The sequence below is a fragment of the Acanthisitta chloris genome, unplaced genomic scaffold, assembly GCF_000695815.1.
Source record: "Acanthisitta chloris isolate BGI_N310 unplaced genomic scaffold, ASM69581v1 scaffold40316, whole genome shotgun sequence".
NCBI lineage: Eukaryota > Metazoa > Chordata > Aves > Passeriformes > Acanthisittidae > Acanthisitta > Acanthisitta chloris.
Genome location: NW_008680546.1, coordinates 38,441 through 52,783, shown reverse-complemented (window position 1 = coordinate 52,783; position 14,343 = coordinate 38,441). Strand labels below are relative to the sequence as shown.

At 47.9% G+C, this 14,343-nt stretch overlaps 1 protein-coding gene across 1 annotated transcript in view; it reads right to left on the bottom strand.

Moving 5' to 3' along the window:
* The window catches only part of DNM1 (dynamin 1), a gene marked incomplete at its 5' end in the record, with an annotated part of 42,517 nt that overhangs the window by 11,648 nt on the left and 16,526 nt on the right, over positions 1–14,343 (bottom strand). The window contains 5 exon segments of the mRNA XM_009077732.1: positions 136–147; positions 1,369–1,480; positions 2,113–2,222; positions 12,028–12,141; positions 13,352–13,363. Of these exon segments, the coding sequence (XP_009075980.1) occupies positions 136–147; positions 1,369–1,480; positions 2,113–2,222; positions 12,028–12,141; positions 13,352–13,363 (360 nt within the window).

Here is a 14,343-nt window from a genome sequence, read left to right as displayed (position 1 = left end):
TCCAACAGAGGGTACAAAGAGGGAGAAGAAGCAAATGCCTCTCAGGAAATGGTGACAAAAGGATTAAAAAAAAAATGAGAGAACTATCCAGTGAGAGCCCCAGGGGGCAACACAGGCAGAGAGGGTCAGACTTACTTTGTCCTTGTCCTGGCAGGTCAGTTTGAGCATACGTGGCAAAAATTAAAACAAAAAGGGACAAAAAAAATGAAAGATGACTTTTAGTTGGTCTCAGAATTTGGAGAAAATCCCATAATAGCACTGAACAAGCAAAAGGCCAATCCCACTAAAAATACATCAATACCTAGGTTACCCTGGGAGAGGAACAAGTGAACTGTTTAGCTAAATTGCAAATCAAAACGGGACACTCTGCAAAGGAAATCACATTGTTAGCAACAAAGGGCAATTTACTCACCTGCAAGGGCTACTTGTTATTCCTGACATGGGGTTTGAGACACTCAGCCTAGGGACCAGTGTACCCACGTGAAACCCTGTACCTGTACACCAGTAAGTGGCACAAGGCCTTTACCAGTATGTGGTTGAGGCCCAGCCTGGTTCAAAGCCAAGTCATGTTAAGGTCCACCTAATCCACTTTTTTTTAACATCGTATCATTTTCTTAGGAAATAGTCTAAGGCAAACCCCACAATCTTCAAGTGTAACAGGCAAGATGAATGCAAGAAATCTATTAGAAGCAACAAATACAAACAGATCAACAATTATCACTTTTCTAATGGGAAAACTATTTCTGGCAACTTCCTCTGACAGAGGAACAGGAAAAGGCTTTGAACAGAAACAAATACCACAAGTGTCTAGAACATACTTTTACAGCAGAGCATAATGCTGACAGCAAGTGCTGTGGGATAAGGGGAAGGGAAGAGCTTAAGAGTTCTTGCTAAAGTAGCAAGAACTTAAAGCAGAAGTAAATTTCAAAGAACATCCCTTCCTAACTGGCTGGAGAAAGGAATGGAAGAACTAACACCAAGCCAGGAAGTTCCTAACAAGGCTGTACAGTGTTTCAAGAAGCAATGGTGCCTTTGCTCAGTGGATATGCACCACTTAGTAGTCAGATAAATGTTATCTTTATGCTGGGAATTTATGTCCACAAAACAACACAGCTAGAAGGGTTTATCAAGGAAGTACTTTCCTATTTTATCCTCGCTTTGAAGCTGCCAGTTATTTTATCCTAAGCTTCCTTAAAGGAAGGACATACCAGGACATACCAACAACTTCCAGTTTTGTTCTAAAAGATCCCTCAGCTCAAGGAAGAGACAAAACTTTCACGGACCTGTTTTTAACACAAGAGGCTGAGCTACCTTTCTTAAGACACATGCTGTGCTTCTCCTCATCCCATTTCTAGGGCTGTAACTTACCCCAACACGCTCTGGGTAGACTCCTGCACGAAGGAAGGAAGCCTTCCAGCTATCCACCTCCTCCTGGGTCTCACAGGCCAACTCCAGCTGCCGATAGTCCTTGTAAACGTTTCTGAGAAGAAGACAAACATTTCATTATTCTCTATTGCAACACAGATTTGCCCACATTTGACACAGATGTCAGTGATCAGGGAATCCTCCTGTCATTTGAGACAGGGACACTTAGTTCCTTGCTAGTATCCTCATGATGACCCTGCAAAAGGGAAAGGGAATGAATTTTTTTTTTGAGCAAGTTTGCCCTCAAATCAGTTGAGTGTTTCAACAGGGACTGAGAGAGATTCCATTTTCAATTCTGCTCACTGCTGGACTTCTCCAAACATCTTGGGTCTCCTGTCTCCTATGGCTTTCCCTAGACACTCACCAAGAACACTGTGATTATAAATATAAACCCCAGCCACAGCCAGAGCCAGGTAACCACAGCAAACAACTGAAGGGTAAGGTCACCCCACAGGCTGTGCACTGGCAAAACAAAGAAAGTCCTACACACCTGTCAGACCAGAAAGAATGAAGTCAAGGCTCTTAAAGAAGTCCCACCATCTCCTTCAAAAATGTCTGTCCTGAATAGATACACACATCTTTCCTGGACAGCTATCCCAAAATACTCATCTCTACTCTGCCCTATCTAACATTACACAAATCCTGCCCCTAGTTACAGCAGCTTGGGGTGTTGAGATGGGAACATACCTCTGTTCAGTGTTGAAGAGAGCAAAGATGTGCTTGCTGGACATGAACCCTTTCTCCACATCCCGCAGTTTCAGGTTATCCACTGATAACATGTACTTCTTCTCTTTTTCCTGAGAAGGGAATCAGTAACAAGTCACTCCCTGCTCCTCTACTCTGCTAGCATGGAGGAGCTCAGCAACAGTCCCCACATCACCACGGTAGCATTCTCAGACCCAGGTCCTCTGTTCCCTTACAGCTGTGAGTGAAGGGAACCGCTAGAAACAGAGTTTGTCCTTCCCAACTGCATTTGTGATGTGGCCCAGCAGCCCCATCCCATTAACTCCTGCAGGAGAAAGCACCAGCATGGCACAGTCCATCCACAAACCTCCAGTCTGGTTGTTCTTCATCTCCAGCTAAACCAAGAACAAGGCATCCAAAACCAACCCGAATCTACAGCAAATTAATAGAAGTGAGTTTGGTTTAAGGTCCCACTTGGAGCATCCTGTTCAGCTGGGGATTATTCACCAGCACAACAAGAGAGGGAGCCCTCACACTGGCCTCCAGAAGGCAAAATGCAGCTATCCAAGACTAAAACAAAAACAGAGCATACTTCTGTGTGCAAGCATGTGTGTGTGCCTGTCCCCTTGTCAGCATCCCGTGTATTTGTAGACCTTTCCTGCCTGAAAACAAAGCATGATTGCTCACGGGGGAAACAAGAAGGGAAAACAAAGATGGGTCAGTGAGCTGAAATCCTGATCCAGCTTGGAAAGAGGGGCAGGGTAGAGGAGCAGATAAGGGTGCCAAAGCTGCTGAGCTGAAACACCCAGAGGATGGCAAATCCAGCCTGACATCCTCTTAAGCTTCAGTCAAATTGACTTGAGTTTGCTAAGGATACCAGACACTTCATGGCTCAGAGTTACCCCAAAGATCCAACTATAGCAGTCCATTAGAAAATGTATGCAACAAGGATATCCCAAAAAACAGCACCTGGGAAATAGAAGAGATGACTTAAGGAGCTGCCAGCCTCTCTGACCCCTCTCAGAGATGCCAGGCTATGAAAGCAGGAGAGCTCTTCCAAGCAAATTTCCGTGGGCTTTTTAATATTACTGGTCAGTTTTGATTAGACATGGGTAGGCACTTTTCTGATGGGACATCTGTCAGCCAGGTGCTGCTCTCCAAGCCACACAGACCACTTCAGGTTCTGTAAGCCACAAACAGCTTCCAGCTTTCTCTGAGTTATTATTGTGTGGACTTAGGCTGAACTAGTGACCTAGAAGTGAAGTACACCAACTGCTGAGCCTCTGGGCAAGCCAGACCATCCCACTGCACTCTCACTTAACTGGAACTCCCTGCATTCACCCCACAGTCTCTGGGCTAGTGAAAAAATGCAACTGATGTTAAAGATGTCTGAGAAAAATCTTCTGCGTTAGAGACGCATCATTCCATAGAAATTTCACAATGGTGTCATTCTTCAGGAAATAAAGTCAAAAGGTAAGGGAATTCCGTGTCCCAGATATGGAAACAACACACTCTTGGCCAGAGTTTCAACTTTCCCCCTTTCCAAGCTCTCACACAAATACTGCCATGTGATCAAGACAACACTATCTCTGCATGCTGGAAAGACACAACTATCTGTCTCCCAGCACAAAATATCAGTCCTTGGCTTGGACAGAGCAGGCGCAATCAAATGGAGGACACTGGAACAAGACAAGAAACCCCCCAAGCCAGGGATGCTGCAGGGCAACAGACGCTGCAATGAGCCCCTGCAACAGCTCCTCATCTCCCACACCTCCCCCTTCCCCGTCCCCCACATCAGCCTTTCCAGCTTCTCAGTTTTCAACCCAGCCTGTTTTATATCAACACTCTGACTTCATTTCCTGAATGTAGAGACAGGAAAGTGTGGAACGAGCTGCCAAGGGCTGAGCCTCTCAAAACTTTGGCTGAGCCCTCTGCCCATATGTTAGCAATCTGGCAGTATGTGCTATGGCTGAACAGCATCCTGGCCAAGAGGGGAAAAGGGCTTCTCTCTCCCTAGCTTTCCAGACTTGGAGGAGGAGGGAAGCAAAGGAAGAGCCAGCACACATCGAAATGGGAAAGTAGTCTGTGAAATAGTATATTCAATGCCCTCAGTCTGATCCCAAGAGGCTTATGTTGCTCATATCGATAAGAAGGGTGAAAAAAAAAAATCAGGCAAAACCCTCCCTCAGCAGCAGAGTATGTTATGTAAAATGTGCTTGTTGGCTCTGAGTTCATCTGCAGAGCTATGGGGCCAAGGAGAGGAGGTGAGGTGGCAGAAGCTCCCAGACAGAACACACTGCTCTGTGTTGGCTAGGGAATGTTGAAGGCACAGGGCTAAGTGCCCCTCATCAGGGCTGCTGCTCCCAACGGGAGTCACACTGCTTGCATGGAGACCTGCAGAAAGAGATGGCTGCAAGCTCCTTGCACAAGCAGGATAAGTGCCAGAGGATTACTCCCCCGCCCCCAGCACAGTGCAGATACAGCCATATGGCTCTGTACTTTGCATCTACCAAAGAAAGAAAATACACATGGCCAGGAAGCAGACCAGGATCCATTAGCCATTCCACTTGTGGGGGTGAAGCACAGTAACTGGAGGAAAAAAAGGGATGCCCTAGTTGCAGCCTGATATTGCAACACTCTTCTTGGTGCTACACACCTCCTTATGGTGGCTAAATTCTAGGCACTGGTTTTGGCCAGAGGCAGGAATGGTTTGCACCATCACCTGAATTATTTGTTGCTTTTCCTGTAGGTAATAACCTACAAGAAGTTCACAGAACTCAGCAGGCAGTAAGCCAAGCAGACTCCAAGCATTCTCTCCACTTGCCTGGACTGCCTCAACAGCAAGGTAAATTTCCCTGCTCCTGGATACATGCAGAACGAAGCTGACAGATGCATGTGTGGGCTCCCCGAAGGTTGGAAATTGGCACTCGCAGCACAAGAAAGTAATTGGCATAATTACCAGGTCTCAGTTTGCATTTGGAGGACAAATAAAGTAATTAAAGGTTTCCCTGTAGCTGTTATGACAAATACCTTCTTCTGCACAAGGGTCTGTGGGTAGGGGAGAATGAGCATTGCCATTGTTTTAATTGGGGGCTGTGTGAAATTAGGAGAAATTCATCTTGCTTAAACCTCTTAATCTCCTTTCCTTCTTGCGAGATGTAAAGCACTATGGGTAAACAAATCTGCCCCAGAGATGACTGGAGTTTCAGTCAAATTGTTTGTGTTAAACACATGCATGAGGTTTTGGGAGCTCCAGTAACAAAACTTCAGTCAAAGGAGAAAACACTAACATCATAATTTATTATAAACACACTGCAGGAATACATGCTCACTAGAAGAACATTAGGAAGAAATATCTGAAAACCAGTCTGGAATATCTGAAAGCAAATTAGCTGAGCATTTGAAGGTGAACAACCACTCCATCCCCCAAACAAGATGTTACCAACCACTTTCTGCTTCTTGTCTCAACAAGGCAGAAGAGCTGAATTTCTGAGCTGTGATTCTTCCAGGAGGCTCTGGTCATCCCACAACACACATCTATCTTGAGACAATCTTTCCCAGACACAGCCCACCTGTACCACTTTCACCCTCCCAGGACACTGTGATCACTGCCCTGAGCTGCACAGCAGCTCTGATGGCTTGTTGACATCAGAAAGCTGCACTGGTTTAACTTAAACAACACATCCTAAGATTTTAAGCTGATTTAGTTCAAAAGCTCTGGAGACACTAGACCTGGACTCCTGTGATTAATCACAACCATTACTGTTGGCTTAGTAAGCACAGCAACAGCAATTAACTCACCTGCATAAAAGTGAAAAGATTTTTATTTACATCAGCTGAAATAACGCTCAGATTTAAACCTGCAGCCAAGTGCAACCCTAGGAAGCCACCAGAGAGTTTATGAGAAAGCACAAGTAGAAACTGAGTAGCTTAACAGAGGTTACAGTGCCCAAAAGTCCACTGCTGTGACCTCTCTAAGGTCATGGCAATGCCCACCTGCCTTCACAAAGGACAACCAGTCACTTCTACCTACACCTGTCCCTGTGCCAGGGCATGGATGAACCATCCCCAAGGATGTGACTTGCTTAGCTAAGGTAAAGCACAACCAGGAATTCCTTCCCACACCTGTCCCTGTGCTGGGCATGGAGGAACCATCACCCCCAAGGATGCAATTCGCTTCACTAAGGTAAAGCACAACACTCATGCCAAGTGTTGCACACCTCCAGGACAGGGTTGGTTACCACTCTCCAGAGCATGGCTAGCGCAGGAGTAGCAGTTGTGAATTTTGTCATATTTTTGGCCTAAAAACCTTAACCATCCGCACCAGCGAACGGATCCTGCAAGGGAGACACGCGGCGTGCATAAAGCCTTCTTTATCCCTGCAGCACCAGGGAGAGGGAGAGCAAACCACACAGGCTGGGACGAACATCTGGAATCGTTACATGGGAGCCAAGCGCCACAGAAAGCGACAGCATTCCTCAAGTTTCCATGCGGGGTAGGGAACCTTCCTTTCCCCCGCGCAACCCCATCCGTCAGCCGCTCTCTTCCTGCCAACCTCCGGCCTTCCCAGCAGCCAGCAAGCTCCTCCCTCGAGTCTAGTTAGCTTTCCACTGCCACGTCAAGTGAGGCAGAAGGACAGAAGGGAAGCAAGAAGGGAGGGAGCAAAAACCAGAAGAGGGAGGGAGGCTCAGCAATGCCAGGCAGAATGGGGGGAGAAAGAGAGGGGATGTGGGTTGCTCCTGCAGTGGCCAGAGGTGAGCTGCAAAGGCAGCTGGCCAAGGTTGTCTTCTACAATCCTATCAAAGGACCTTTTGGAGGACTTGGAAGCAAAGGTTGGTCCTGTTTAAGCTTTGCTCTGGACCCGCTGATCTACAGGAGAGAAGGAGATGAGGGTGTATAGGGCCTGAGGATCCTCCCACACAGCTCCATGGGGAAGAAAAGAAGTTGAATGAAGCAACAAGTTCTGCACACCTGGGTGACAGCCAAATCTTCACAGCATTTCCTCCTCAAACTGCAGTAATTGATTTTTCCTTTTTTCTCTCTTTCTCAAAAGGTGCGGCACAGCCCAGGTGGAAGGCAGGTACCAGCCTGACACCAGCACTGCAAGAGGAAGGTGCTTGGAAGCTTGCTCCAAATTGGAAACACTCAGAGAGCAACATTTCTTCACCCCAGCTGCCAGAGGAAGCTGTTTTTCCAATCAGGACTTGGACTTTCTTTCACCCCATCTCTGCCCTGCACAACCCCATCCCAAAAGGAGGGAGGGGAGAGGACTAATGAGCTGCTGATAGCCGGAGAGCAGATCGCAGAGGCTCCACTCCGTCTGCCCAGTGTTCAGACTACCTGTTCAGGACTACGAGATTGTACAGTAGTCTGCACATTGGTTAGGCTGTGCTGGGATACACCACACACTGCCAGTGCTGCACGGGGACGGCAACACCTGCACGGCAGAGGGACACGCTTGGAGAGGGTGGGCTGTGGGGATGGCTGCATGCAGAGCTCCTCACCCCTCACCCGGGAGGGTATAACCCTTTGGAGCCATTGCCTGAGCATCACTTCTACCTGCCTTGTTCACCAGCCTACTCACAACCCTCTTACTCCTCCCTCCATCTCTCTCACCCCACTCTTATTTCTTTCAGCTTCATGCACGTGTCCCAGGGTGTTCAGGGTGGCTTGTGTTTCACATGCTCAACTTTGCCACGAAATGCAGAAGTAGACACACAGGCCTGTCAGTTACAACTGTGCTGTGCTTTGCTACGCAAGAAGGCAGGATCAAGCACAGAAAAGTGACTGGAGAAAGGGGGTTTCGTAGTATAAAGAATGTTGGTCTTTAATACAAAGAAAAACCCACAAAGGATTCGAAGTTGGAGGTTTGGATGCTCTGGAAGTTGTGTTTGCTTTGATGTTTGTCTGCCAGAGAAAAAAGAGAAACAGTGAATGAAAGCATAAATGAGGACTGAGTAAGATATTATCCACGAGAAAACATGCACTCGTGAAAAAAATAAGTGTATGAATGAAAGAGCTCCACAGAGGATGTAAAGAGAAGGAACATGTTCCAGAGAGCACCTGAGACCAGTGAGGAGAGGAACCACCTCAGACCTGCTCCTATAGTCTGCAAAAACCTGCAGCCAGAGTCATCACAGCAAGTTTCTAATGACTGGTGGACATCAGGGCAAAGACAAAAGGCTGTCCACCAGCTGAGCTGGGCCTCAAGGACATGGACTGGAGGGTGGGGGGAGCAGAGAAGAGGAAAATGCATGTGTGTGCAGTGGGGGAACCAACTCAGTATTGATCAATGTCCTTATTTTTAAACTAGAATTGGGTAAGAGACACTGACAGGTACAGAATAAGCATCTACCTAGTGACTGTCAGTTAGGTCACATCTTCCCCAGGATTGGAGAGCGTACACTGCAAGCAAAAGAGAAGGCATGAAGAGAGAGAGCTCAAGCACAACTGATGCATCAGGAATCAACATGAACCATAAAGAATACGAAGCACCTCTCACACACCTGAAGTACCCAAAACTCTTCTCCCACCGCTCCTGTACACACACAGGACTCAAAGGCACTGACATTGCACGCACACGTGAATACTTCCACACACACAAATAAGGTCACCCATTCTTACAAGACCCAGATTTCTAGTACACGATCTACCTGAGTAGGGACAGAAGGTCTCATCTGTATTGCACATTCACACAAATTCCCAGAGGAAGCAGCAGATATATCCACCTACCCAGCCGTGCAAACACTCCAGCACACAGTGGCACACAGGCACTCCAGCAGAGCAGAGGGGGTCGGGGTCCCCTCCAGCAGGCAACAAGCTTTACTAATAGGAACCACAGAGCTCAATGCTCATTCCATCTTGCCTACAAGGTCCTCATCACCAGCAGCTCTATCCCAGCTCACAGACCCTCTTCTCCAGCAAGCAGGACAGCCCAGCAGAGCTGTGGGCACTGTGCATTTCCTATGGGATTCGGGCAGAAGGACTGAATTGAGTCCTTGTATCATGTCCACTGTGGTGCTTGCAGAGCAGGCAGTGTGCCCTAGTGCTGTGCTGCTGCTCCACTGGGACACTGTGACATCCCTGAGCAAGGAAATCTTGCTCTATATTTCCAGCAGACAGAGCAGGCTCCTCCCCACCTCTCCTTCCCACTGCTGGCCTGCAGCATAATCCCACAGGGTTCAGGAGATGCAGGTACCTCAGGAGGGTCGCCAGGTCTTGGGAGGCCAACTTTCTGTGGGGCCACCCTCCATGGGGCCAGTGTTTGACTCATTGAAAGGAGACAGGAAAAAAAACAGAGAGCCCAGGAGCACACACACATGCTCTTGGCAGCAGAGCAGAGTGGGGAGCCAACTTTCCACCCCCGCCTTCCCCTCCCATTCCCCAGCACACTCCTTCAGGCCCCTCCAGAGCATCAACAGTCATATATATCCCTGCTAACATGTAATGCTGGGCCCTTTAAGACATTTTAGGTTTCAGTTCCTTTCTTCAGAAGCAGAGGAAAAACAAGCCAGCGCTGCGGAAAGACTGGTATTTCACTAATGGGGTCCAGATGTCTTCATTCCACAGGCTCTGGGTCCTGGCTTGTGAAACAGGGCAGGGAGAGGCTGTGTCCCCACTCCTCCTGGCTCCAGAGGTGCTAGCCTAGCCTTCATGCTCACCCCACCCCACCCCACCTCGTGCTGCTCTTCCCACACCATCACCCACAGCTCTGCCACCAGCACTTCCATCCACACAAGACAGATTCGGCTCCCTCCTCGTTCCCCCTGGAAAGCAGCCAGAGCACAGGGCAACTGGGACAAGAGCGCCCAGAGAAGTGCAGGGTGGGACAGACAAAGCCTCCCCCTTCATCCGAGACCTTAAGCGAAGAAAGACCATGGTGTACTGTCTTTAAAAACACATGAGAACACTTCAGGAGCTGTAGAGGACACAAGTTCTGCTGAACTGGTGGAAAAGACCTCTGGCAAAGACATGCAAAAGACAACCCTGTTTGAGAGGGGACCATACACTGCAAGCAGCTGTTGGGGATGGAGCCAGCTCCATGCAGGACTGAGGTTTGGGATGGGAATCCCCATGCTCAAGGCTCTCCAAAATGCCCCTCAAATGCACCAACTTTCAGCCTGACCTAACTATTGAGCCCAGGCAGTCATTGCTTCCTTTCTCCCTCACGACAGCCAGCGATCAAGGAGTTGAACTTGGGGAGGAAGCAAATAAAACACACACTTCCCTTTCCCCCCTGCTCCCACTCAGTTGAAGACAAAGGCTCCTTTCTCAGAGGCAGCTCAGACCTCATCAGCTCTGGTTTGCTGTGTTTAAGGGACCGAGGCTGGCAGGGAACTGTTTTCATTAGGCAGCTCTACCTCTTGCTATGCAGAAGGGAAATGGTGCAGACCTCCAGTTGCTACTGACCCCCAAGGCTGCCCTCCCTCAGGAGGGGAGGGAGGTCCAATCCCCATCCCAGGCAACTGGAATCTATCAACAGTTTATACATCCCCACTGCAGCCTGCCCTCCCTCCCACTCCCCAGGGGAAGAACAGAGAATTCTGATCATCTCTGCACTACAGATGTGGCAGCTGGCTTTGATTAAACTACTTGATGTTTATAACCACTCGACCTGCATATGCAGCCTGGAGGAGAGGGAAGCCTCCCCAAGCAACACTGAACACAAAGGGCAGGGGTCTTATAGCAGGGATACAGTGATTTAGAGAAAGACATTTCAATGCCTAGTGCTTTAATTAGGAAATCTCTGCCTGCTCATCCCTAGCAGCACAGCAGTTGTCTCCATGCAGAAAGCAATATTTAGAGGCTGATTCATCGCTGTATTTGTCATCATTTCTACCTGCAGAGAATGAAACAGGCCCACTGATACAAACTAGACAAGAAGCCAGGCCCAGCCGTAGCTCCCAGGCATGCTACTGTGTGCTTTGGAACACCTGAGGGACACAAACCACAACAAGAGGCAGAGCAGATCCTTTATTTGCAGTGAGAAGCTCTGCTCAACCCAGAACGTAAGACTACATCATACCAGACATTTTTCATCCCTCAGCACATCTCCTTTCAATCATGTCCTTACCAGAACCATCCAGCTATTCTTTCTCTTTTCAAAGTAATCAGAAAAGACAATTATCTACCTTTGTCTTGCACAGGAAGCAACACACTGTTGACAATGATTTCAGCTGGGATGATTCTGAAGCAAAAAGACATCACAGTACATTGCCAGAATTCCTAATATTCAAGATTTTCAAGCAACTCTATGGAGCAGGACCATGTTCCTATCAGTGATATTGCTGTGCTTTTGATCCACAGAACTCTAACCATTCACAACTCAAACAATCTTACAGATAATGCACGAACTGGCAGGGTCAATACAGTTTTCTGCTTTGCATGTGTAACAGCTGGACCCTGCAGAGGTTAAGTAAGTTACTCAAAGTCAGGAGGAGCAGCCCCTGAGCTGCAGCTTCAGCTCCACAGCTCCTGCTGCTGTGCTCAGAAAGGAGCTTTCTTCTTGTGACCAGGAGAGATGCACAAAATCCACGTGTCTCCAGAAAACTCACAGCTGCTTCACAAATCCCAGAAAGTCCAAATCTTGGAACTAACCCATCACACCCTTGATGATCACAGCTGCCACAGTAAAACAAATAAAGGTCAAATTCATTCCAAGTGTCTGTCAACTTTCTGCTGAGCCCAGAACTTCAAGCATAAATATTACTCCTTGTGCGTCAAAAAAAAGCCACGTTCACATCAATTCAGAAATGTTCAGCAGCACTGAGGCCACAGGGAGCCTGGCTCAAGGATGGTTTCAGCCTGTGTCACAAGCTGCAGACAGCACTCAAAAGACACATCTGTAATGCCAAGTGATCTGAAGGACTCACCCTCATCGGATGTCCAAGACTCAAGTCGCAGAGTTGAGCTACTCACCTCATCATCCTTGTACCAGGAGAGGTTCTCTGCTGTCAGGACAAACCAATACTCCTTGGAGCCACCCTTCATGATCCCAATGTTGTTGATGGTGAGCCAGCCCTTTCGGATCACCTGAGGGGGTGGAAGCAGTGAACATTAACAAGGACAATTCCTGGCCTTAGGCAACAGAGGAGTATCCCCACACACAGAGCAGTATGGAAAGACAAGGAACACCGTGCTCTCTGCTGCTGCCAGAAGAGCCCCCCATTCAACTGGCCAGTGCAGGTCCTTGCCTCAAATGGGCCAGGAATAGCACAAAAAGGATGCAGGAAGGAACCTGGCAGTGCTGTGCATTATACCCTCTGCCAAGAAGAAAGAGATGCAGGAAGAACTGCATCAAGAGTGCCTCAGACACTGGCACAACCTACAAGCACCAAACCACAGCAAAACACCCAGAAAAGGCCATGCCTAGAGAAAACCAGGACACCAGCACACTGGAGGTGTGGAGAGCTTCACTCAACTCAGGGGTGGAGGGAACCAGTTCAGGAGACGGGCAAGCAATCCAAAGAGAATTGAGTTCAGTAAAAGGAGACACTAAGTATAACAGAACAAAATGGTGCATCTGGAATCAGTGCTCTGGATTTCAGCACACCCAGGTGTTTGAGCAGTCATCTTAGTCCAGAGGAAAACAAGTTCCTTGAAGTTTAGTCTGTAAAGAATTCCCTAGGGAACTCTTATTCACCAAGTGCTGGTTTAGAACCTCACACATGCCGTAATGAAATGCAAGTCTCCATCAGCTTCAATGCATTAGTGTTCATATGTATTGCTGCACCGTTCACACCCAAAAACATCTGCATGCATTGTGTATACCTTAACGTCTGGATATACCTGCTGGAAACGACCTGCCATTGAAAAACCATGGGACTGCACTGCACATGAGCAGGATGCACCGTGTGAGCAGCTGCCAGAGAGGTACACAACCCTTTTAATTGGCAATTTACCCTACAAAGGCAAACGCAGGAGCATCGGATCTTCATCTCATGCCTACTGTTCAGCTAGTCCTATTCTCCCTGTGGACAGGAGAGGGCAGTGGAACAGAACCACACATCCTTGGATCGCTGCTTTTCATCTCCACCCACTCAAAAGATGTACCAGCAGTTCTGAATTTTTCCTCAACGTGCTACCTTTTCACCTCGTTTCTGCTGCATCTGTGTCTAGTGCCAGCTGTCCTCCTCTCCCCACTCGGCAGCAGAGGGAATAATTTGTTTATGCCCTGTTCTTGCCTTCCCAGATGCAACATTAATGTTCATTAGCACACCCTGCTGAGTGGCCTTCTACTCACCAGGATCTCATCCTGCAAAGGGGAACCATAGCAACAGCAGCAGAGCAGAGAGCAGGAGAGGAGCAAAGAGAGGAGAGATTGTTACTAGGAAAGCTGGAGCAGGAGAAGAGAGGCTCAAAAAGAAAATAAAATAAATTGGAGGCCTGTACCAAATCTTTTACCCCAGGTGTTAACAAAAGCAACCCCCATCCCAAAATAAAGTTGCTAACAGGAAAGCCAAAGCGCTTTACAGGTAGATCCAGAGTTTTCCCTTTGCAGTCTTTTGCCCTCAGCTCTACTGTAAGGTACACTGCAGACGATGGGGTTCCCTACAGCAGCTCCAAAATGCATGGTTGGCCAGCCCAACCTGCTGACCTACCTGCCTGCCAACAGAACTGAATCAATTTGCATGCTCATGTGCAGGGAAAGGTGGTCAAACATTCTGCCATACAGAGGATGGATCTCAGGAGTGAATGTCTTGTAAAGAAGGCAGCAAAAGCATTTGCTTCCATTCTCTATGAAGCTGCTTGTAAGGCTTCATTTCTACAAGATCTTCTAGCCTAGACAGCCTGGTCATGTCCCCAGCAAATCTGGGACAAAGTGTCATTAGCCTCTTTTTAATTGTATGTACACTCTTGTGGTTCCTGAAGGATTTAGGGAACTCCTCCCCTCCACTGCTGTCTTCTCCCATGGGTGTGTTCTCATACATACCCAGTGCAACCATGGCTACCATCACCCTTCATCTCTGTACAGAGATTTACATATTTCCAGTGAAGTGTTCTGGAAAAGAGTCCATGAACCCTCTTGAAATCTCCTTTCAGAAAGTAGACACCACTGATGGGAAAGACAACTAGAAAGGACAATTCTGTACTGTAACAGTTCAGACTTCGTGTTCTGTACCCCTCACCTTGGCAGAAGAGTTAGCACAGCTACTGAAGGGGCTGAACAAACAGGAGTTCACACAACGTTAACAGGGATTTCTACCACAAAAGCAAGACCAGATCTTGATTATC